Below are 25,211 nucleotides of genomic sequence, written 5' to 3'. Positions count from 1 at the left end.
TACATTTTTTTTTTTTCTTATCTGAAGAAGGCAGCTGCCCCCACCATCACCTTCAAGCGTATTTGAAGTGACATGGATCCATACAGTTATCTTTTTCTCCTGAGTTTTCTCCTAAGAGATAACTTTTCTTCTTTGATTTAAGAGTTTTCAGCACTTTGCAGTAGAAAAATTACCAAAAAGTAGTAGAAAAAAAGTACTATCAAATATATTTTGAGTATTTTTTTTTTTTACTTGCTGGTGGTTTAAAAGGCATTTTATTAATAAGTTTGAAAATATTACCTAGGAGAAAAAGGAATTGCATATGGGCCATGAGATAAACATATACACATATAGTACTAGAAATTATCTGAATTCTCTTTCTGTTTTCTAATACAACAGAGTTTAAACAAAAACTTGAGTTGTGTATGTAAAAGAGCCTGTGAACAACTTGTCCAATACAGTCTAGTTTCCTAATAAGTAAATATTGAAGAAGCTAAAAACCTGTTAAGTCAGAGAGAAGAAGTATAAGGTTTTAGTGCAGAAAGGTTCAAAGGGTCATTACTTCTGATTCATTGGTCATAAGTCATGGATTTTGCTGACCGGGGGAGGCAGAGCATTTGGGCTGTAGCTCTGCCTCCAGTCCAATCAATCTGCACTGATTGCCACCTCTCCCCGCCCCTCTCAGTGAAAGAAGACTGAGAGAGGTGGAGAGAGGCGGCGATCAGTGCAGATTGATGTGAGTAGAGGCAGAGCTACTGCCTAAAGCTCTGCCTCTACACGGAAGTGTAGAGCAATTCTTCCCCCAGGGATTTCGGGAGGATTGAGAGTTGAGCCGCAGGGATGCAGCATTTTTTTTTTTTTTTTTTTTTTTTTTTTTTTTTTAGGCTTCAGTGTCTTTAAAGCAAATAGCAGAAATCTATCTTTAAAATATGCAGGGACGTTTTCAGTTTTTAAACAGTGAATTAAAATGACAATTTATCATATATATTTTCTTAACCCCTATCTAGCCTATTTACCATTGTGTACCTGTTTCTACACCTTTTATTTAGTACCTTCTGTAGCAGCAGGATATGATTGCTAGGGCAATTCGGAGCCCTAATGCTCTACAGATGCATTGCTCTGCCGTTTTCTAGCAATGAATCACTACAGCACTGCTACCTCATAACTGTTGCTCTAGCAATCGCATCCAAACACTACAAAAGCGCAGGCTGGTGATAATGGTCTGCCACATGCCCAACTAGTAATGAAAACCATTTCCATATGCCTCCATGGCCACATAAGTATGAGTTAAGCCCCACCCCTACCAATTGACAGGACCTTAGCTATAAAAGAAAGTGACCCCTAGCGAGCAGTATTCTCCTCATATTTTTTTTTCTTCTCCTCCCCTCTGAACAGGTCCCGTGGTGTTTCATCGCTATTTATTTTTATTTTACTCTTACCACGCCGACATTCCTGTGGCGTTCCAGCCAGGTTCAGCATCTCCTGATCGCCGCCCTATTGTCTTGACTAAATGTCAAATTATTCAGGGACCCCTATATCTGGGGTGATGGCGGTGGGAGCTTGATCTAAGTGATGTTTTCCCCCTTCCATGGCTGCTCTGCATGACTTAAAGCGGATCCGAGATGAAAAACTATAAAAAGTAACTTGGCTATATATCTTATCTAAAGTTTAGATAGTTTACACAGCATATCTAGCTGCAAACAGCTTCAAAAGTTTGATTTATTCCTGTGATACAATGAGGGCAGCCATGTTCTGTTTGTCCCATAGTCACAGGCTAAGGGCTGAAGATGCTATCCGCTTGCCTGTGTGTAAATTCAGTCTCCTCCTCCCCTCCTCCCCTCTGTCTCTGAAATCAATGGCTAGTAACCTAGGAGCCTCCTCCTCCTGCCCAGACTGAGATCCCATAGGCCCCTGCTACAGTGCCAAGGCACAAAAGGAGCTGTGGGCGAGGCTTGTTTAGTTTATAGGGAATTAGTATTAAAACAAAACAAAGTTTTTGGCTTGAGGAATGCCCTATAAACTATATGAAAGGAACACAATTATGCAATAAGTAAAAGTTTATCTCGAATCCACTTTAAATATGATTGCAGAGTGTACAGTTTGATCCCTCTCACCATACTTTCATTGCCCACTACAGCGTCAGTTCAGCAGCCTGTGCTTCAGTTGAATTTAGAAAGATATTTCTGAATCTGTTAAAAGCCTTAAAGGATACCCAAAGTGACATGTGACATGATGAGATAGACATGTGTATGTACAGTTCCTAGCACACAATTAACTATGCGGTGTTCCTTTTTTTTTTTTGCCTGCAAGAGTTAAATATCAGGTATGTAAGTAGCTGACTCAGTCCTGACTCAGACAGGAAGTGACTACACTGATAAGAAATTCCCCTTTTATCTCTTTCTTGCTCTCAGAAGCCATTTTCTGCTAGGAAAGTGTTTTATGGTTGGAATTTCTTATCAGTGAGGGTCACAATGTAGTATCTTCTTGTCTGAGTCAGGACTGAGTCAGCCACTTACATACCTGATATTTAACTCTTTTGGACAGAGAAAGAAAAGGAACACAGCCTAGTTATTTGTGTGCTAGGCACTGTACATACACATGTCTATCTCATCCTGTCACGTCACTTCGGGTATCCTTTAAAGAGACTCCGTAACAAAAATTGCATCCTGTTTTTTATCATCCTACAAGTTCCAAAAGCTATTCTAATGTGTTCTGGCTTACTGTAGCACTTTCTGCTATCACAGTCTCTGTAATAAATCAACTTATCTCTCTCTTGTCAGACTTGTCAGCCTGTGTCTGGAAGGCTGCCAAGTTCTTCAGTGTTGTGGTTCTGCTATGAACTCCCCCTTCCAGGCCCCTCTATGCACACTGCCTGTGTGTTATTTAGATTATGGCAGATTCTCTCTTATCTTTTACAAGCTGGATAAATCGTCCTCTGAGCTGGCTGGGCTTTCACATAGTGAGGAATTACAGACAAGGGCAAAGCTGTTTGCAGGAAGAAAAGAGCAGCCTGAAACTTCAGTGCATGAGAGATGCAGGGGGAAAGAAACACACAAATGATCTCTTGAGATTCAAAAGGAAGGCTGTACACAGCCTGCTTGTGTATGGATGTATTTTCTATGTGTGGACATACTGTACATCAACCTACTTCCTGTTTTGGTGGCCATTTTGTTTGTTTATAAACAAACTTTTAAAAACTGTTTTTAACCACTTTTAATGCGGCGGGGAGCGGCGAAATTGTGACAGAGGGTAATAGGAGATGTCCCCTAACGCACTGGTATGTTTACTTTTGTGTGATTTTAACAATACAGATTCTCTTTAATTGAAATTATTTTTGTTCAGCAAGTCTTGTCCGTCCCTTACTTTTTTTTTTTCTGCTAGTTAAATCCCATACGTATGCTGCCATGGAGGCATATGCAAAACGGAAAATTGTATATTCACCTAAATGGTAATTTTCCTTTCCATGTGTGTCTCCATGGAAGCATAGGGATTTCCCTCCCTTTCCTTTTGTTGACCTTTTGCTGTTCGGCAAGTCACTGAGAATGCTGCTCGCTAGCAGTCACTTTCTTTTATAGCTAAGGTCCTGTTAATTGGTAGGGGTGGGGCTTAACCCATACGTATACTGCCATGGAGATGCACATGGAAAAGAAAATTACCTTTCGGTAGAGTATACAGTTTTCTGTTATTTATCACGTAGATCACAGGTGTCAAACTCAAGGCCCACAGGCCAAATGTGTCCATTGAGAACTTCCAATGTCCAGTATTGTAAATCACAAAAGATTAAACATAGCACACTGCCTTCCCGTCCAGAGGAGCACACTGGTGACAGTGTTTCTGATTGAAATCTTGTCAGTTAGAGCTGGGGTGCAGCAATAAATCATCGGAACCCCCCTCTCCCCCACCTACCACATACAAAATTTAACAAGAGGCCCCCCCCCCCCCCCACACACACACACACAGTCTACCCACATTGCTTAGTAGCGCTGCGGAGTAGTGTCCTATTTACCTGCTCTAGTGCTGTGTTAGATCTCTTCTGTTCTTCCTAATACTGTATATTCTTGTTAACGCCTCTCAGATCTCCCTGCTGAGGACTGTAGTGAAGCGGCGCAGGCGCACATGTGCGAGATCTGAGAGGCAGAGAAGGAGGCAAATAGGATACAAAGGCGTGCCAGACAGATGAAAGAGGCATGTTTTTTGGGCACAGCTAAATCTATTCTTCCATACCTCTGTCCATTCCATTCCAGGCTCTGTCTTGGCCTATATTGCTGTGGAATTTCTTGTGGTGGGGGGATACTTTTTATGATTTGTACACTGTGTGTTCTATTTCCTGACGAAGCTCTTGTTTTATAGACACTAGCACTGTAAATTGTATATATCACCCATTTCTACCCCAGTTCTATACCTTCTGTGAAGGCATTTTTTCATGGCTATAATACTACTATGTAGGAGCATACAGGTCTCTCTGTGGTGGAGGCTAAGTGTAAGACTGCCATCAATCACAGTTATGTTACCATACTCCTATTTTGCCATGTGTGTTTGCAATCACTTTTAACAGTACTCTGCCGTGGTGGGACTAGCTACACCCCAGTATCCTCTGACTGATTGCCAGTACTGTGGGGGATCAGCAAAGACCTCGCACCTTACAGCAATGTACTTTTATTTCTTTCTTGCATATACAGTGGGTTGCAAAAGTATTTGGCCCCCTTGAAGTTTTCCACATTTTGTCACATTACTGCCACAAACCTGCATCAATTTTATTGGAATTCCACGTGAAAGACCACTACAAAGTGGTGTACATGTGAGAAGTGGATCGACAATCATACATCATTCCAAACATTTTTTTACAAATCAATAACTGCAAAGTGGGGTGTGTGTAATTATTCGGCCCCCTGAGTCAATACTTTGTAGAACCACCTTTTGCTGCAATTACAGCTGCCAGTCTTTTAGGGTATGTCTCTACCAACTTTGCACATCTAGAGACTGAAATCCTTGCCCATTCTTCTTTGCAAAACAGCTCCAGCTCAGTCAGATTAGATGGACAGCGTTTGTGAACAGCAGTTTTCAGATCTTGCCACAGATTCTCGATTGGATTTAGATCTGGACTTTGACTGGGCCATTCTAACATATAGATATGTTTTGTTTTAAACCATTCCATTGTTGCCCTGGCTTTATGTTTAGGGTCATTGTCCTGCTGGAAGGTGAACCTCCGCCCCAGTCTCGAGTCTTTTGCAGCCTCCAAGAGGTTTTCTTCCAAGTTTGCCCTGTATTTGGCTCCATCCATCTTCCCATCAACTCTGACCAGCTTCCCTGTCCCTGCTGAAGAGATGCACCCACCGAGCATGATGCTGCCACCACCATATTTGACAGTGGGGATGGTGTGTTCAGAGTGATGTGCAGTGTTAGTTTTCCGCCACACACAGTTTTGCATTTTGGCCAAAAAGTTCCATTTTGGTCTCATCTGACCAGAGCACCTTCTTCCACATGGTTGCTGCGTCCCCCACATGGCTTGTGGCAAACTGCAAAGGGGACTTCTTATGCTTTCTGTTAACAATGCCTTTCTTCTTGCCACTCTTCCATAAAGGCCAACTTTGTACAGTGCATGACTAATAGTTGTCCTATGGACAGTCTCCCACCTGAGCTGTAGATCTCTGCAGCTCGTCCAGAGTCACCATGGGCCTCTTGACTGCATTTCTGATCAGCGCTCTCCTTGTTCGGCCTGTGAGTTTAGGTGGATGGCCTTGTCTTGGTAGGTTTACAGTTGTGCCATACTCCTTCCATTTCTGAATGATCGCTTGAACAGTGCTCCGTGGTATGTTCAAGGCTTTGGAAATCTTTTTGTAGCCTAAGCCTGCTTTAAATTTCTCAGTAACTTGATCCCTGACCTGTCTTGTGTGTTCTTTGGACTTCACAGTGTTTTTGCTCCCAATATTGTCTTAGACAACCTCTGAGACCCTCACAGAGCAGCTGTATTTGTACTGACATTAGATTACACACAGGTGCACTCTATTTAGTCATTAGCACTCATCAGGCAATGTCTATAGGCAACTGACTGCACTCAGATCAAAGGGGGCCAAATAATTATGCACACACCACTTTGCAGTTATTTATTTGTAAAAAAATGTTTGGAATCATGTATGATTTTCGTTCCACTTCTCATGTGTACACCACTTTGTGTTGGTCTTTCATGTGGAATTCCAATAAAATTGATGCAGGTTTGTGGCAGTAATATGACAAAATGTGGAAAACTTCAAGGGGTCCGAACACTTTTGCAACCCACTGTATATGTGTATTAGTACTAAAGTGAGACTGACAGTTATGATACTTGTGTCAAGTCTCTCCCCATTCTTGTATATATGTTATTTGGAGACCTGTTGATCACTGGTTTACAAGACTACAATCCAGCTGACTGACAGTGACTCCTTACGTCACTTATTTTGTACATATAGGTTAGGTCCCTTGTTGGGACATAGTTTGTGAACAAATATTACCTGTACTCCCATTCGGTTTGTTTATGATTTAACTATTTCAGGCAGAGAAAGAAAGAGGAACACAGCATAGTTATTTGTGTGCTAGGCACTGTACATACACATGTCTATCTCATCATGTCACGTCACCTCGGGTATCCTTTAACTCCCTTGCCGTCCCAATTATTTCGGCAAGGGTGTGGCGCAGTATTTTTTTTTTTTTTTAATTCATGTAGCTAGCCTAGCGCTAGCTAAATGATAGCCGCTGACAAAGGGCATCCCCCTACCTATCACGATCGCCGCCGGCGCTCTCTGCAAGCAGGAAATCACGTTCCTCCCCCTTTTTTGCCTTCCTCCCCCTTTTTTGCCTTCCTCCCCCTTTTTTGCCTTCCTCCTGCTCCGGAGGAGGAGGGTCTTGTCTTCCAGGGACTTGTAGGATTTCAAAAGCCAGCTTACATACATTGGCCGGGAATCAAACCCAGGTCTAGTGCTTGGTAGGCAGCTTTCCTCACCACTATACCACCACCAACACTACATGCTAAAGCCAGCCTAGCATGTACCATTGTGATATATCCAAGAGGAAAACGAGCTTGCATAGGGATTTGTAGGATGTCAAAAGCCAATTCACATACATTGGCCAGGAACCGAACCCTGGCCTACCACTTGGTAGGCAGCTATCCACACCATTATACCACCAACGCTACATGCTGAAACTTCTTGGAGCAGACTTACTTCCTCCCTCCAAAAGACACACATACATCCCCATAAAATCATTCAACAGCAAATGCGTGCACAGTCTTTGTGGTACACAGTCTCTGTGGCACAATTGGTTAGCGTGTTTGGCTGTTAACTGAAAGGTTGGTGGTTCAAGCCCACCCAGTACATGCCTTGCCTTTTGTATTCAACAGTTGTCAGAAGAAAACCCCAGATAGCCATGTAGATCTCTCTCCCTTTCCCTCTCCCTCTCTCTCCCTCTCTCCTTTCTGTGGAATTGTATTTTCCGCAATTTTGGGCGGAAATTGGTCATTTCGTTCTGTTTCGTCGGAACGGAATTGCTTTTTCAATCCGGCGGAATTCCGCAATTGCCTGTGAAATTCTGCCGGTATCCGTTGTTTTTTTCTCCTTTTTTCTCTTGGATCTATCATAATGGTACATGATAGGCTGACTTCAGCATGTAGCATTGTAGTGTGTTGTGTTGGTGGTATAATGGTTAGGATAGCAGCCTACCAAGTGGTAGGCCTGGGTTCGATTCCTGGCCAATGTATGTGAGTGGGCTTTTGACATCCTACAAATCCCTAAGCAAGCTCATTTTTCTCTTATATATATATATTATAATGGTACATGCTAGGCTGGCTTCAGCATGTAGTGTTGGTGGTGGATAGTGGTGAGGAGAGCTGCCTACCAAGCACTAGACCTGGGTTTGATTCCCGGGCCAATGTATGTGAGCTGGCTTTTGAAATCCTACAATTCCCTGGAAGACAAGACCCTCCTCCTCCCTCCGGGAGGGAGGAAGGGAGGAAAAAAAGGACTAAGGGAACAGTCAATAAGTTCTATGGGCTACCATATAGCAAAAACAAGGTTCCATTCTGTGATTACTTTAATTTTTCCGCCGGAATCCGGAATTTCGCAAAAATCCGGCGGAATTTTCATAGCGGCGAATTCCGGTGGAACAGAAATTGCATAATCCATACTAGTAGTATATGCACAGACCTTTCATTAGCTGACCTATTCCAAAGGAACTTGGCCATCCCCCCCCCCCCCCCCCCCCCACCATCTTATTTGTATTTTTTTATACTCCACCCCTTTCATGGGTTCAGTTCTGTTAACACCAATCAACACCGTTGTTTTCATGTACCTCTAACAAGGGGGGAACAATTCTTAAGGTTCAGGTAGCGAAAGCTTATTAAAGAATAAAACCAGCACTTAACTTTTTACGTTCTCTAATTATGAATAATATATGGAGTACAGTACAATCTTGTTATAATGAACTCTGGTATAGTAAACATTTGGTCTTAGTTAATTCTCCAGGTCCCAGCCTATCTCCATTATAAGTCTATGGGAGTAAGGCCTGGTATAGTAAACCCAGATATAATACAACTTCTGTTATAGTAAACATGTTTTTTGGTCCTTAAAGGACGCTGACTCTGGATATAGTGGGCGGTGCATGCGTCATGTCAGTGTGAAACCCATGGTCTGTTGCTCTTTTTAGGTTGGTAGCAAGTGAGTTGATGCTTGATAGCATTTGTAAGTCAAGAAGAATGGCACCAGCACTGGATATACAGTAGTTTACAAATAAGCAGCCTGGGGGAAATGAGGATTAATGTAAATGTAAACAAGAGGATACAGCGTTACCATTTCCACATTGCAATCACCGATTAAAAGTATTGTCACAGTCCTCCCACGGGATTGTACACATGCCCGGGTATCTCTTCCCTTGTTAGCGATGACGCTTCTGGTAGCATTTGGAGCATAGTACAGGCTACTTTCACATGTAATGCAGATCAGAATGGACCTTCTCACTGAAAAACTAAGGAAAGTGTGCAAGTGTTTGTACTGTACCTCCAAAAGGAGGTCAGAGTAGGTCCTTTGTAGCAGAGAATGTACCAGCGCTTGCTGGGCCATTTCAAGGACAATTTATGATATACCCTGGTCCCTTGCAGTTAACTATAGCCAGATTATACTGTATATTAAAATTGACATTATGCAACTGTCTGCCTCCCGCTAAGGGCCCTTTTTTCGTTAGCGAAAGAGATGCGATGTAGCTTCGCATCACTTGCGTCCACGTCACATCTGTATCTCCTGATGCGGAAGTGTATGGAGGGGACAGCGGGCGGATGCGGCCGTGCGAGAATCTGCAGATTCTCGGATCACTTTGCATACAATGCACGCAGTGGAAACTGTTCCATTGTCATGCATCAGGACACCCGCAGTGCAATGCGGTTATGTAGCCGCATTGCACCGCAGCTAATGGAAACAGGCCCTAAGAGTAAGCTGTTCGAGCCTATCATACTAGCCGGGCCACTACCACTCACTGCGGCTGGTGTTTTGGGAATTTTTTTTTTTTAACATAATTTAAAGAGAAAAATATTGAACAAAGAAATTTCACAGAGCGTCACTCGGGACAGCACCCCTGGATGAGACCTGCCTCCCTCCCCACCGTGGACAGAAAACTGAAAAAGAAGAATTTGCATAAGCAATAGGCAGCAAAATCCACACACAAGACTGGCACCGCTGTCTGCAAAATAAGCTGTTTTATTCCATAAGAAGAAGGCAGCAGAGACAGACCGCTGTATGCTTGTTAGCCATAAAAACAAGTAACCACACACCTTTAAATATCCCACCCCCAACAAGGGGAGGGGCCCCAGAGCGGACCTGATAGAAGACTATGCCCAAGTCATATGTAAAAAAAGGAGGAAACATGTCATACCTTTTTAAATGTCCAGACCACCAATCAGGAAGCTTTGTCAAAATTCAAAAAAAAGGTGTTGGCTCCTCCAAATGGCAGCACTCCTCTGTGCCTAAATCGCACAGGGCGCCAGCCAAATGGTGTCATTGGAGACTAAAAACTAATGTATATAGCATGCAGTCTCTCACTAGCTGCTCGCCGCCATTCCGGCCCAGCTTGTCAGTTCAGCCACGCCCCCCAGAGGACAAACACGTCGGGAGAGCGTGATGACATCATCGGAAGCTCCTGTGTAAAAATTACAGCCGCAATACCATCAAATATAAAAGAGCAGTGGGCGCACTGGTGAAAAAAAGCAGCCTAGGTCAGAGATCTCAGGGTCAGTCCTCACACCCCAAAAGTTCAGAGTCAATGTAAACACTAGGAGGTCCTGGCGCTCAATGGCTGGAGGATGCAATGTCCCTGAAAACCAGCCGCTGTATTAAATATGTGGAAAGCGTACCTGCAAACAGCATAGGTATAAGGGAAATACCTCCTGCTACATGAAGTCCTCCGTGGGCATAAGTTCCATGCTATGTGCACAAACACTTCTTGCACATATGTACTGGATCTGACTGAGGATGCTGAGCCTCTCCACCAGCAGTGGTGTCGCACACTCTGCGCTCTGTGTTCCAAAGGATATGCAGGATGCTGTTGGCTCAATTCCTGTATATGGAAGCACAGAGGGGACACACCATAGTGCAGACTGTGCCTAGTGTTGGACAGACCCCACAACGATTGTACTTGCTGACAAATGCTTGTTTATTAACATATCAAAGATTAAAATCCCAATACAAGCAAAGTAAAGCAGACGCGACCATAAGGTCGCATGACAATGCAAAAGGATTAGGTGGATGCGACCAAAACGGCGCATATAACTTAATTATTTTTTTTTATGAAACTTGCAGTATGATGCTCAAGACAGGACCAAAGACAAAAAAGTCTCTTACCAGATCCGCTGCTGAGTAACATAAAAGCATGTTCCTAGGAATAAAGAATATACTAAATGTCAAAGTTGTGTAAAAATAGCGATCTCAAAATGTAACTCAGATCACATTAATTATGTAAACTATATAGTGCATAATCTCAAATACAAAAACTCAAATCGTATTCTCGATTGAGACCCCCCCCACCCCACAAGTGTTCTATTTAGGTATCCAGAACGCCTCCCTCTTCAATAAGGCTTTGTTCCTGTCTGTCCCTCTCCATGTGTCGGGTATTCTATCGATCGCTATTATCTTTAACTGAGAAATCCCATGGCGATGTGTATGGAAGTGTTCAGCTATGGATAAAGTACAATTAGGATCACGTATGTTAGACTTATGCGAGGAAAAGCGTTCTTTTAAACGCTACATTGTCTTCCCCCACATAAGCTAGCCCGCAAGGGCATTTCAAAAGGGGTGTGTGTGTGTGTGTAACATACATAGAATCACAGCTGTACCGACCGCAAATTTTATACAGTATGCTAGATGAAGGGTGGTAGAGGGTGTCACCTCTAATAACATGTCCACACATGTGACAGGAGAGGCATGGAAACATACCCCTTCTACCCATTCCATCGGCGGGCAATACAGTCTTCCTGATCTTATCAGGAAAGGTTGGAGCCCGTTTGAATGACATCAGAGGGGGATTACGTAACTCAGGAACCAAAGGCAAACCATTACTCAAAATGTGCCAATATATTGGTAGGTGAACAGAGGCGCCAGAAGGATAAAAGTACATAACATTTTTAAAAAATTGCTGGGAGGAAGTGGTGGACTCGCCTCCGTTAAAAAGGACACCAAGGACTGTAAATATATAGATATACACATTTGTTGAAAATACCCCAAAGATGCAACGCGTTTCGCGGGCACAGCCCACTTCTTCAGGCAATAAGCAGGGGATAAACAACAGCAATTCAGTTATAGCAAGCAGAGCACCTCTGTTGTGTGTCACAGAGGTGCTCTGCTTGCTATAACTGAATTGCTGTTGTTTATCCCCTGCTTATTGCCTGAAGAAGTGGGCTGTGCCCGCGAAACGCGTTGCATATTTGGGGTATTTTCAATAAATGTGTATATCTATATATTTACAGTCCTTGGTGTCTGCTTTAACGGAGGCGAGTCCACCACTTCCTCCCAGCAATTTTTTAAAAATTTTATGTACTTTTATCCTTCTGGCGCCTCTGTTCACCTACCAATATATTTGAGTCCACCCCTGGTGGAGGGGTGATCTACCCCCTTTCTTCCTATCTACAGAGAGCGACTTCTTAATCCTGAGTGAGGACAGGTCTAATCTCCTCACCTGCCTGAGTGGTTACCTAGGTGGTAACCCGTGTTTGTGAGTATTACCATCTCACTGTTTCATTTATCCAATCAATTTTGACATACTACACCATATTGGGCTCTCGATTTCTCTTCAAAATGTGCCAATGTTTCCGTTATAATGTGGGCGATGGTGTTACTACACGCACTAAAGGTGGACACAAAAGGAATTCTGGGGCCAACTTTTTTCCTTTTTGTTCTTTCCCCTCCCTCCAAAGTTTGTTCAGGATACCCACGGGCCCTGAATTTGGCTTTCATCTGCTCCTCCCTTAGTGTTCTCACGGGGGCCTCACTAACAATAGCAGAGACCCTCTTTTTAGTTGACCCACAGGGATACTGTTCCTGGTGCTCTCCGGGTGAAAGCTGCCAAAGTGCAAAACAGAATTGCGATCAGTTGACTTCACAAATAGATCAGTAACGAGATAACCCTCATTCAATGAGACCAAAGTGTCCAAGGATGGTATACTCAACCGATCACAGTGCAAAGTGAACCTGATATGTGGGCAGGCCTCATGCAGCTAACTGACAAAATTGCACAGGCTCGAATGCAGGCCCCTCCAAATGCAAATTATATTGTCTATAAATCTCCACCAGCACATAGCGTGCTGGTGGAACAACGCATTAGTATACACGAACGCCTCCTCATGGAGTGCCATGTAAAGATTTGCGTAGGAGGGGGCCACATTCGAGCCCATAGCGGTGCCACGTCTCTGCAAGTACAATCTACCCCATATGAAAAATAGTTGCACCTGAGCACAATCCCCAGGAGCCGCACCAGGAACAGCCTCTGATCCACCGAGTGATCGGTCCTAGTCATCCGGAACCCATCAATGGCCTCTACACCCCCATCATGTGGGATGGAGGTGTAGAGGCTCTCCACATCAAGTGTGACCAACAGGGCACCTTCATCGATAGCCCCCAGAGATTTTAGTTTGTCCAGAAACCTACCCGTGTCCCGCAGATAGGAAGGGACTTTCTGCACAAGAGGCTGGAGCAGACCATCCAGGAACCTTGCTAATGGTACAAAAATAGAACCAATACCGAAAAACAATGTCTTCCTGGAGGTCTATCCAGCCTCTTGTGGATCTTATGCTGGATACACACGGTGTGTTTCTGCACTCGATGCGGCCGTCGATTCGCGTCGACTCTCTAGTATTTCTGACATGTCCGATTCGCGTTTCGATGGATCGTTAGGTCAATTTGGCATACTTTACATGTAAATCGACCTAATGCTGGATACACACGGTGCGTTTCCGCACTCGATGCGCCCTTCGACTCGATTATTTCCGAGCGCATTTCGATGATTGTTAGGTCGATTTGGCATACTTTACATGTAAATAGACCTAACGATCCATTGCGAATTGGACATGTCGGAAATAATCAAATCGGGTGCATAGAGTGCAGAAACGCACCGTGTGTATCCAGCGTAACAATCATCGAAATGCGCTTGGAAATGCTCGAGTCGACGCGAATTGACGGGCGCATCGAGTGCGGAAGCGCACCGTGTGTATCCAGCATTAGGCAGAATATACAAAGTGGGAGTTTTAGGATGTTCTTCCCTTAAGGTATTTGAATAAGCCACTGTCAATTATGCCTTTTTCTAATGCATATTTTAATACTTTGATCTATCATAGTGCGAATATTGCCAACAGGGTCAAAATCGACATGCTTATACACTTCTGAATCAGAAAGTTGTCGGAGGACTTCCTCCTCATATGTTAAGGCATTCCTTACCACAACCGCCCCACCTTTGTCTGCAGAGCAGACAACAATGGACGTGTTGTTGCGGAGAGATGTAAGTGCTTTTTTTGTTCACCAGGGGTAAGATTGCAATTAACTCCCACCCTGCCTGTGTAAAAATTGTTCTCAACCACCTTCAGGTCATCCTGGACCTTGATGATGAAAGTGTCAGTGACTGGATGGCTGGGGGTACAAAATCACTAGGCTTGCGTAGACCCACTTCACGCAGTCTAAAGCAGCCCTCTGGGCCAACACCTGTAGATGGAAACTGGGGCAAAGCAGGAAAAAATTGCTTCAACTTGATCAACTGAAAAAATCGGTAAAGTTCTTGATCGATGTTAAAGAAATCCGGTGTATTGGTGGGGCAGAAGTTCAAGCCAAGTTCCAGTACACGTGTCTCCTCAGGAGAGAGTTCATAAGAGCTGATGTTAACTACTAAGGATTGGCAGGCCTCGGGCGGAGTATCCTCGGACTCACGGCCCGTCCACGCTTGTCCGTGGCCTGTGGACTTGCCAGCCTTCCTTGCTTGTCTGCGCCTGTACCTCCATCCGCCCCTCCGGTGGCGGCCCCTATGTTTACGTTTGGGGAATGATCTCGAAGTGTTAGGTGAAGCATCGGAGCCAGGTTCAGGATCGGAATTCGCTCCGAGGGTACGGGGCTTTCTTCCTCGGGGTGGTTTCCCCCTGGGGGTTGGTTTACGTGGGCCAGGCTGCCTCTGCCAGGCATAGACAAAGCCATTTGTATAGTCGGCTGAATCCCTTGCAAACTTGCTCCTCTTTTCAATTTCCACCGACTTGGTGAAGGTCTCCAACTTGACTTTTAAAGCTTCTATGTAAGTAGAAAACTGGTCAGTAGGTAAAGCTTCCTGTACCTGCTTGGTAAGAAGCTCGACTTTAGTATCAATTGAAGCCAATTCCTGGTGGATTCTGACAATGGTGTGGAGCATGGAATCATAAGATGCCCTGTTCCAGATGCGCTCCCACACACCAGTAAACTAAGGATCATTAGGAAAGAGCAAGGGGGCTCCTGGGGACTGTATAGCACTAGGGATTCGACGAACTTTACAGTATTCACCCAGAGTCTCCACATGGAGTTCCAAGTTAATCCGTCTTTTCTTGATGGTCTCGAGGTCCCTCTGTAAGAGTTTGGCATCGGGTCCTAAGGAACGTGACCTCCCTATTAAGCAACGCCAGGATTTCACCAGCCTGTTGTTAATTGTATCCGAAGACATCCGGAGTAGCCATATACACAAGATCCAAATTAAGATCTAAAAAACCATCAAAAAGGCGTGCTCACCTTCTGAGGCACCTCCGTGTAGCAAAAACAGAAGGAAGGGAGCACCATGCCAAAAAGGTGTATGCAGCGTGCCAAAGTCGCGCCCCAGTGCCTCCTGGGGAGCACAGCAAAGTCCACACACGAGACTGGCACCGCTGTCTGCAAAATAAGCTCTTTTATTCCATAATAAGAAGGCAGCAGAGACAGACTGCTGTATCGCGTATTACAACTCTTTATCAAACTGCTTGTTAGCCTTAAAAACAAGTAACCACACACCTTTAAATATCCCAACCCCAACCAGGGGAGGGGCCCCAGAGCGGACCTGATAGAAAACTATGCCCAAGTCATATGTAAAAAAGGAGGAAACGTCATACCTGTTAAATGTCCAGACCACCAATCAGGAAGCTTTGTCAAAATTCAAAAAAAGGCGTTGGCTCCTCCAAATGGCAGCGCTCCTCTGTACCTAAATCGCACAGGGCGCCTGCCAAATAGTGTCGTTGGAGACTAAAAACTAATGTATATAGCAGGTAGCGTCTCACTAACTGCTCGCCGCCATTCCTGCTCTTCAGTTCAGCCACGCCCCCCCCCCCCCCCGGAGGAGAGGTCTACTCAATCCAGTCAGCATGGTTCTAAGAAGTCGGAAAGAAAATGTGCCATTTGCTATAATCGTTTATCTTCCTCATCTTCTAAGAAGCTGTCAGTACTGTACAGAGAAGGTTGTTAAAAAGAACCTGAACTTAAAATAAAAAGTCAAAATAAACATACACAGGTCATACTTGCCTCCAATGTAGTCTGCTCATCATTCTTTCTCCTCTCCTGCATCCTGTTTGTCCACTGTGATTGATGGAATTCTCTGTCCTCCATTTTGAAAATGGCCATTACCTCATAAGTTTCCTGGTCAGCACACTGTTAAACTGTTATCGCCCACTTGAGCCATAGGGAAACATGGACATTACCTTGCACATTCAGTTGTAACTGACAGCAGCTGATATATAACTGGCAGCCACTGGTATATTTCAGGATTTGATGGGTTGGATGCGGGCTGAAATGTCCACAGCAATAAAAGAAATTAAAGATTCTGCTATTGCTTCTACTACCACTGTTACTTCTGATTTGCCTGGGACTAGTAGTGTTATGGATACAATGCCTGCTATTCCTATGCCACCATCTCCTGTGTTGGCTGTTCCCCCAACCTTTTCCTCCTGGTTCTAAGAGACGCATAAGGGAAAGTGATTTGGAGGGGTTAGATTTGTCTGAGGGGGAAATTTCTGACTTAGATCTAGACAGTCCTCTTTTCCCTCTGAAAACTCTTCTGAGAGATCATAGTTTGCCTTTTCTCCAGAATTAATGAAGGACTTCTTAATGGCTATGTATGAAACAATGGATATCAAAACTGAGCAGAAATCATTGACACCTTTGGATGAAATGTATGAAACCTTGGCGGATCCCCAGTCTGTTTATCCCGGTTCATTTTTCTCTTAAAGGTGTGATTAAGAAGGAGTGGGATAATCCTGAGAAGAGGGCTTTTTGGCCTAGATCTTTATCAAAACGTTATCCCTTTTTCGCCTGAGAATCAGGTTTGTTAGGGAACTCCGCCTAAGTTCAAGGATCCATTTTTTTTCAAGGGTGTCAAAGAAGACTGACCTATTATTCAAAGATTTCGGTAATCTGAAAGATCCTATTGATAAAAAGATGGACAATCTTTTACACAGGGCTTGGGAATCCTCTTCCCTGACTTTTAAGCCTGCGGTGGCCTCTACTGCTGTTAGCAAATCCTTGAAAACATGGCTGTTAGAAATGCAGAACAAAATAGCCTCTGGGGTTCCTCGAGAAGAAATTCTTAATGATTTCCCTAAAGTTTTGAATGCCTCCCAATTATATGGTTGATGCGTCAGATACAGTAAAACTTACAGCTAGAACTGCTGCCTGAGTCAACTCAGCCAGAAGAGGAGTATGGGTTAAGACTTGGAACGGTGACAACTCCTCTAAATCAAAGTTATGTGGTATCCCATGTCAAGGGGGTCTCCGATTTGGTTCAAAATTAGACACACTGGATAGGACAGCAGATACAAAAAAGAACTTTCCTGTCAAGAAAAGACCATTTCAGTATAAGCGGTCCTTTCGTCCCTCTTCCAGATCTGAGCAGGATCCCAAGTCCTCCAAAGGAAAGTGTTGGGCCCCCTACAGGTCAACAAAAGTCAAAGCCTAATTTCACACCTGCCAAAAGACCAGATAAACAATGACGCCAGGATTCCAGTGGGGGGGAAGAATTGCAAACTTTTACGAAGTATGGCAGCTACAATTCACAAATCAGTGGTTGCTAAAGATCATTCTAGAGGGGTATCGAATTGAATTCAGTCAACCTCCTCCTCCAAAAGCTTTGCATTACTCCCCGCCCCCACGGGATCAAAGAAAATATTTAGCTCTACAGACGGCAGTCCTCTCTCTCTTAGGAAAAGGAGTAATTCAAGATGTACCAAAATGCCAAAGGCAACAGGGTTACTATTCCCCGGTATTTCTAGTAAAGAAGCCACAAGGAAGTTATCGTTTTCATTCTAAACTTGAAGGGGCTAAATCAGAAAGTAAGATACAGAAAATTCAGAATGAACAATATAAGATCTGTGATTCATCTTTTGCAGAAGGACTATTTTCTTTCCTCTCTAGATCTAAAGGATGCATACCTTCACTTACCCATTCATCCGGCATCACAGCAGTACCTAAGGTTTGCCATCCAGATGGAGGAAGAGGTAAGACCTTTTCAGTTTAAGGCTCTTCTCTTTGGTTTGTCTTCAGCTCCGTGGTTATTTACCAAGGTGATGTCTGAGGTACTAGCTGTGCTTAGACTAAGAGGGATCAATATTCTCTGTTACCTAGATGATTTTACTCTTCCGACTTTAGACTTCCTACAGGATCTAGGTTGGCTTATAAATTGGGAAACCTCTTCTCTAGTCCCTTCACAGATCATAGAGTTTTTGGGGTTTAATATTGCTACTAGAGAGGAGAGACTTTTCCTGCCTGATAGGAAAATTTCTGCTATCCTAAATACGTTTTTTCTTTTCAGAATGCAAAGACTATATCACTAAGCAAAGCAATGGCAGTACTAGGTCTCCTGACAGGTCATGGAACAAAAGTCTTGCAGTTCTGGACAAGAAAGTTCTTATCCCTCACAGCGTAAAGGTGTCCCTGCTTTGGTGGCAGGATCAGGTTCATCTTTCTCCGGGTCATCTATGGAATTACCCAGAACAAAGGATATTTACAACGGGTGCCAGTTTATGGGGCTGGGGAGCTCACTTGAATTCTCTTCCAGCTCAGGGACAATGGTCTGTAGAGATGAGCTCAAAATCCTCCAACAGCAGAGAACTGGAGCCTGTGTGGAGGGCTTTACAACACTTCAGCGATCAGATCAGAGGATTTAATGTCATGGTAAAGACCGACAACAGAACAATGTCAAATCTTTGACGGCAGTACATCTAAAGGGGACATCGAACCAGATTGCAAGTTATCTCAGCAGGAGAGTGTTGGATCAGAACGAATGGTCTCTCAATCCTGTTATGTTTCAGACGATTGTCTCGCAGTGGGGATGTCCAGAATTGGATCTATTCGCAAGGAAAGCGAATGCAAAATGTCAGAAATGCTGTGCCCTGTATCCAGAGGATTCACCTTGTGCAATAGATGCCTTCAGGATCAATTGGGGAAGTATGATGATGTATGCATTTCCTCCAATTACGCTACTGTCATGTGTAATGAAGATTATTCAGGACAAAGCACGAGTCATTTTGATTGCCCCTCTGTGGCCAAAACGACCATGGTTCACGTTGCTTCAGTCTCTAGCAATATCAGAACCAATAATATTTCCACTCATTCCGGACCTGTTATCCCAGAGCCCAGTTCTTCATCCAGACCTGAGTCTGCTTCACCTCTCAGCCTGGTACCTGAGTGTGAGATCCTAAAGTCCAAGGGGTTCTCAGATGGCTTATCAGAGACTTTGGGTAATAGTAGGAAGAAAGTAACTCTAGTAATATACCAGAAAGCATGGAGAGTCTTTAAGGATTGGTGTACTGAAAGATATTTTAACAATAATTCACTCAGATCTGTGTTGGAGTTTTTACAATGTGGTTACAAGAAGGACCTCAGTATTAGCACTCTAAAGGTTCAAGTTTCGGCTCTGAGTGTGTTTTTGGAAAGAAGACTGGCACAAGATGATTATGTAATTCGTTTTTTCCAGGCTTTGTAGAGATTTAAACCTTCGGCAAGATCAAGGGTTCCTGCTTGGGATCTTAATACCGTTCTGCAGGGTTTATGTGATTCTCCTTTTGAGCTGTTATCTCAGATTCCGAACAAGTTCCTCACGCTGAAAACAGTATTTCTTCTGGCAATTACTACAGCGAGGAGAATAGAATAGAATTGCAGGCAGTATCCATAAAAGAACCTTACTGTGTTATTTCAGAAGATAGAGTAACATTACGTCCTGACGCAACATTTCTGCCTAAGGTAGTTTCTTCGTTCCACAGGAACCAGGAGATTGATATCCCTTCATCTTGTGACTTGTGAAAAATGCTTCAAATGATTAGTAAAGACTTCATTCCCTAGACATTAGGAGATGTTTATTACATTACTTGGAAAAGACTAGTTCCTGGAGGAAATGAGACGCAATCTTTGTTCTGTTTACAGGCAAGTTCAGAGGCAATAAAGCTTCAAAAACAACCTTGGTACACTGGATCAAGCAAGAGATTGCATCAGCATATCAAGCACAAGGAAAAATATTAAATTCCTCTATCAGAGCTCATTCCACTAGAGGCATTTCAATTTCATGTGCAGAGAGGGCAGGGGCCTCTATTGATCAGATTTGCAGAGCTGCAACATGGTCGAGTCAGAACACCTTTGTGAAACACTATCGACTTAATGTATCTGCTGGGGCAGATTTATCCTTCGGAGGAAAGTTTTGCAAGCAGTGGTCCCACCCTAAGCCTGATCTCTGGTAGATCTTCTCATCCAGGCGTGCTGTCCGAGTGACGCTCTGGGAAAGACAACTTTACTTGCGGTAACGTCTTTTCCAGTATACAGGAGGACAGCACCCCTGCAACCCGCCTTTAGTGGGTGGAGAATTAGTTTTGTGTAAGCATATTTAGTGTCCGTGTCATCTTTTTTTATTTTTATTTTTTTTATTAACTGAGGTATTGCAGCAAGTGAGTACCTTTTTTATGTGGCTGCCTATTGCTTATGCAAATTCTTCTTTTTCAGTTTCCTGTCCCCGGTGGGGAGGGAGACAGGTCTCATCCAGGGGTGCTGTCCTCCTGACTACTGGAAAAGACGTTACCGTAAGTAAAGTTGTCTCTTTTACCTAATTTACGATAACTGAATTTAAACGTTCTGCTTGATAAATTACAGTAATTGCAGATACAGGAAATAAATGTTATAGTTATGGTTGTTTCTGCTTTACGTTTTTGGTCTGTGTTTTTAACTTGTAGCTGTATTTGAATAATCCTCACATAAGGACATACTGTGAGGATAATGTGTGAATAATAATGCACATAAGGACATGCGCAGTTAATTAGTAGTGATTTTTCATTCTACTTGAATATCTACAAGATCAATCTCCCTGGTCAGAATTCTTTTTATTTTTTTAATTCTTTTTATTTAACTCCTTCCCAACCGCCTAACGCCGATAAACGTAAGGAAGGTGGCTCCCCCAGTACCGCCTAACACTGGTCGCTCTGTCAACAGTCTGCCAGCCGTGTTTGCCGCTGGCAGACTGTTGACAGAGCAGGGCTCTGTCACTCAAGCGGGGATGTGCGTGCACAAACCCTGCTAAACTCCTCCCGCAGGACTTAACTGAAAAGAAAAGAGACGTTTGTTTCTTTCCATTGTACAGCACTGCGATCTAGTGCAGCGCTGTACTGGGGACTGCCCTGTCACTTGGCTGTCCTCTGGATGGGCTCAACATGCGATACCTCTCATAGGCTAATGCCAGCGGGGAGGGAATAAAAAAAAAAATCCTTTAAAAGAAACCAAAACGATAAAATTAGTAAGAGAAAAAAGAAAAATGCTTGCAGCAGTCATCAGGGCCCACCTGAAAGCTCTGTTGGTGGGCAGAGAAGGAGCCAAGATTCGTTTGTGTGCTAATTTGTATGGCTCTGCAGCACACTGCTAGAGCTCGTTCACACTGTAAGAGCTTTTTTGGGCGCTTTGTGATTTTAAAAAGCTCCCGCTAATGTTATCCTGTATGTGTGTTCACACTGGAGTGATATGATTTTTTAAAAAAAATCCCCCATAGCATTGCATTAACAAGAGCTTTTTAAATCTCTAATGTTTTAAAAGGCTCTTATAGTGTAAACAAGCCCTTAAAGCTGCAGAGCTCTGAATTGTAAAAAATAGCCTGGTCACTAGAGGGGTGCAGTATAGAAGAAAAAAAGAAGAAATCGAGAGCCCCAATAGTGTATTGTTGTTGTTTGGTGATTACGTATTTTAAAATGTATAAGATTATACTCGCAAACATAGGTTGCCGGATATAGGCAACCACTGGTAGCGCTTGAGGGGATATTAGACCTGTCCCCACCAGTGTTGCCAACTCATCCCTTTAATTACTGACATATATGAATTATACAGGTTTTGTGGCTAGGTAGATGCAGTTAAGGCACTGATTATGTGCAAATAGCCCCAGAACCTGTATAACTTAGATGTGTCCGTAATTAAAGGGACGAGTTGGCAACACTGGTCCCCACTCAGGCTAAGATGTCGCTCTCCGTAGATAGAAAAAAAGGTGGTCACACCCATCCAACAAGTGGACATAAATTCAAATGGATAACAGCGGTGCCAAAGAAGGATAAAATACTCTAAAACTTTTAAAATGGAGGGCAATGGATGACTTACCTCCCCAATAAGGACACAGTGGTAATGTCAAAAAGCAAAAAACAATTTTATTCTTACTCCAACAATCTTTGCAACGCGTTTTGCGGGTCCAAGCCCATTTCCTCAGGCAATATAAAACGAGCAACTAAAAAAAACATCATATGTAGCATGCATATAAACTATGCAAAAATTCGGCATAATAAAAGCCATAAGATGATATAAGATAAAAAGTGTCAAATTGCGATACGGAATAGCGTTTACACCAATATAAAAAGCCGCATACAAGCGCATAAAACATCCATAAATTGATATATATTTGCTGAACAACAATTCCAACTGTAAGTGGAACAGTGGATAAAGCAACAAAGACATTACACCCTCACTGTATGCGGCTTTTTATATTGGTGTAAACGCTATGACATATCGCATTATATTTTTATTTTGACACTTATCTTATATCATCTTATGGCCTTTATTATGCCCAATTTTTACATAGTTTATATGCATGCTACATTTGTTTTTTGTTTTTTTTACAGTTGCTCCTTGTTTTTATATTGCCTGAGGAAGCGGGCTTGGACCCGCGAAACGCGTTGCAAAGATTGTTGGAGTAAGAATAAAATTGTTTGTTGCATTTTGACATTACCACTGTCCTTATTGGTTAGGTAAGTCATCCATTGCCCCCCATTTTAAAAGTTTGAGTATTTTACCCTTCTTTGGCGCTTCTGTTATCCATTCGAAACTAGAGGGGTGCAAGTCTGTGGACCTTAAGTGGTTAAATGTTATTCAGGGATGTGTATCTACTGTTTTTTTGTTTTTGTTTTTTGTACAAGAATATATCCTAAATATGGCTATTTTATTATTTTTATACAGAATATGATCCATATAGCCCTGAGCTTCCACCTATACCCTCTTCTTCTTTGGATAATGACATTTTGGGGGTTGTTCTTGAGCCTTCTCGGGATATTCTGGAGTTGGAGAAAGTCAATAAAGCTATTGAAGAAGTCAAGAATGAGGTGGAAAGGGAGCAGAGAAAATATGAAGTGCTGTTGGAAACGCAAAAGGAGTACAATCCCACGCCTAAAAGACTGGCAAACCCTAGCAGTTTTTCCCCTTTGGAATATGATCCAATTGACTCGGGAAAGAGTGGTTTATGTTATAACCCAACTCTTCTTTCACATTCAGTTAAGCCATGCAAATATACGCTTGATGATCTAGAAAAGGAAACTATAAAAAAAAAATGTATAGAGTATGTTCCGTCTAAAATTTCAAAACACAATACAAAAAAATATGTAATTGATAATTCTAAGCCTTGTACCGATATGGAGTATGATCCCATGTCAAATTATTCTGCTCGACTTTTAAGCAAGGGTAAACATCAAAAAATGACCAAAAGGAGCAGAGTTGTTGGCCCAGATGACAGCTGTGCTCCTTGCATCAAGAAGTCACGCAGTCAAACTTCTGATGTATTAGTACAGGCTAAGTTTTCTGACTCAGAAGATGACTCTGGCACACCTATTTTGACAAACAAAAATTCCTTTTTGGCAGAGGCCAAAGATAAAACTACACGGACAGTAAAAGAGAGTGCTGTACAGCATAATGTGAATGATGTTGGAAATCGGGGCAAAGACCTAGTTAAAGTAAACCCAGTACAGTATAAAGGTATGAAAAAATCTGACTCTGGAAAGAACAAGACTATTGATAAGGGGCTAAAGAGAGAAAAATCAAAAAAAGTTGTTAGAAATTCTGTCATAGATGCGAAGAATGGAAAGATGTTGGCATGTGATGAAAAGACAAAAAAAAACCTAGTACAGAATGCTCCTCGACTGTGTGCAGAATCTCTTTCAGTCAGTATATCACTAAGCAAAAACAAGAGAATAACTAACAATGCAGCAAGTAAACCAAATGCTGGCCTCCATGCAAAAGAATCAAAACATGTAGTATGTGAGATTCATGATAAATTTAGGGCGAAAAAATTGAAATCTGAATCATTTGGAAAGTCCAAAGAACCCAGTGAAAGGACAGCAAAAAGTAGAACCAAACAGCGAACTCTTAGTCATGTGGATTTGTTTGGGGATGAGAGCAGTGGTGAAGAGGAGGAAAATAAAAATAAAAGCAGTAGTAAAAGTTGTAATCAAGTTGCAAAGAAGACAAACTGTACACCTCGTAGAAGTTCAACATCTTCTGTTGACTCCTCTGAATCTCATTATTCCATTCTTGAGAATAATTTAGACTCTGACCATGATACAATGGAGGAATGCCTTCGAGTGTTTAATGAGTCTCTGGATGTTAAGACTGAAGACAAAGGGAGGAAAGGAAAACAGGTAATTTTGTTGTTTGAGATGCCAGGTGCCTTTTTTATTTCTTACCCTTGATTTTAAACTAGTTGTCATCTAAAGGTAGACATACATCCGGCGACTTGGCTGCCAATCAACCATCTGATTTGATTATAATCGAATCAGAATAAAATCTGTGCCGCCAAGTGCATGTCCTACCAACAATGCGACCAATTTCAAGACAAAATTGGTCGCTTAAGTCAATCGTACTTGCTGCAAGTTGTTGCGCAGACTTGCATGATCAGGTGCGCATCGGTAACTGTGTGCAATTTTGGGACGATTGACTAACGTGATGAAACCCCCGGCGCTGTCCCCTCTAATGTTAAATCCCTCCCCCCCCCCCCATGTCCAATGCAAAATCTTCATTACCTGTCCAGGGCCTCCGCTTGTCCTCCTGCTGACTCCGGGCACACTCCACTCTACATACACACGTGCCCCACTCGGTTGCCTAGCAAGGGCGTGCGTATGATGTCAGACATCACACGCGCCCACGTTACTTGGTAACCACATGGCACACGTGTATGGAGAACAGGGTGTGCCCGGAAACCAGCGGGGGACAAATGGAGGCTGCTGACAGGTTATGTAGCACTTGCGCTGGGCTCCGGGGGACATTTAACATTGAGGATAGTGTTGGGGTTTGCGAGGCAGTCGAATGCAGCGACACAAGGCTGATTCCTGGTTGATTTCAGCATGAAATTGATTGGGAATTAGCGTGCGGTGTATGGTGAAGCCAACAGAACTCTCTCTAATCAGATTCGATTAGAGAGAGATTTCTCTTGGTCAAATCTGACCATCGTCGCTAGATGTATGGCTACTTTAAGGAAGCACA

At 43.1% G+C, this 25,211-nt stretch overlaps 1 protein-coding gene across 6 annotated transcripts in view; it reads left to right on the top strand.

Moving 5' to 3' along the window:
* REXO1 (RNA exonuclease 1 homolog) overlaps positions 1 to 25,211 on the top strand; it is a 373,818-nt gene that overhangs the window by 31,471 nt on the left and 317,136 nt on the right. For all 6 annotated transcript variants that reach the window (XM_068233863.1, XM_068233861.1, XM_068233862.1 and 3 more), the window contains exon 2: positions 22,920 to 24,370. In XM_068233863.1, coding sequence (XP_068089964.1) covers positions 22,920 to 24,370 — 1,451 coding nt within the window. The remainder of the gene's footprint in view (positions 1 to 22,919; positions 24,371 to 25,211) is intronic.

The sequence above is a fragment of the Hyperolius riggenbachi genome, chromosome 1 (assembly GCF_040937935.1).
Source record: "Hyperolius riggenbachi isolate aHypRig1 chromosome 1, aHypRig1.pri, whole genome shotgun sequence".
Classification (NCBI taxonomy): Eukaryota; Metazoa; Chordata; class Amphibia; order Anura; family Hyperoliidae; genus Hyperolius; species Hyperolius riggenbachi.
Note: the sequence above shows the minus strand (reverse complement) of the source record. Positions and strands in the feature narration are given on the sequence as shown.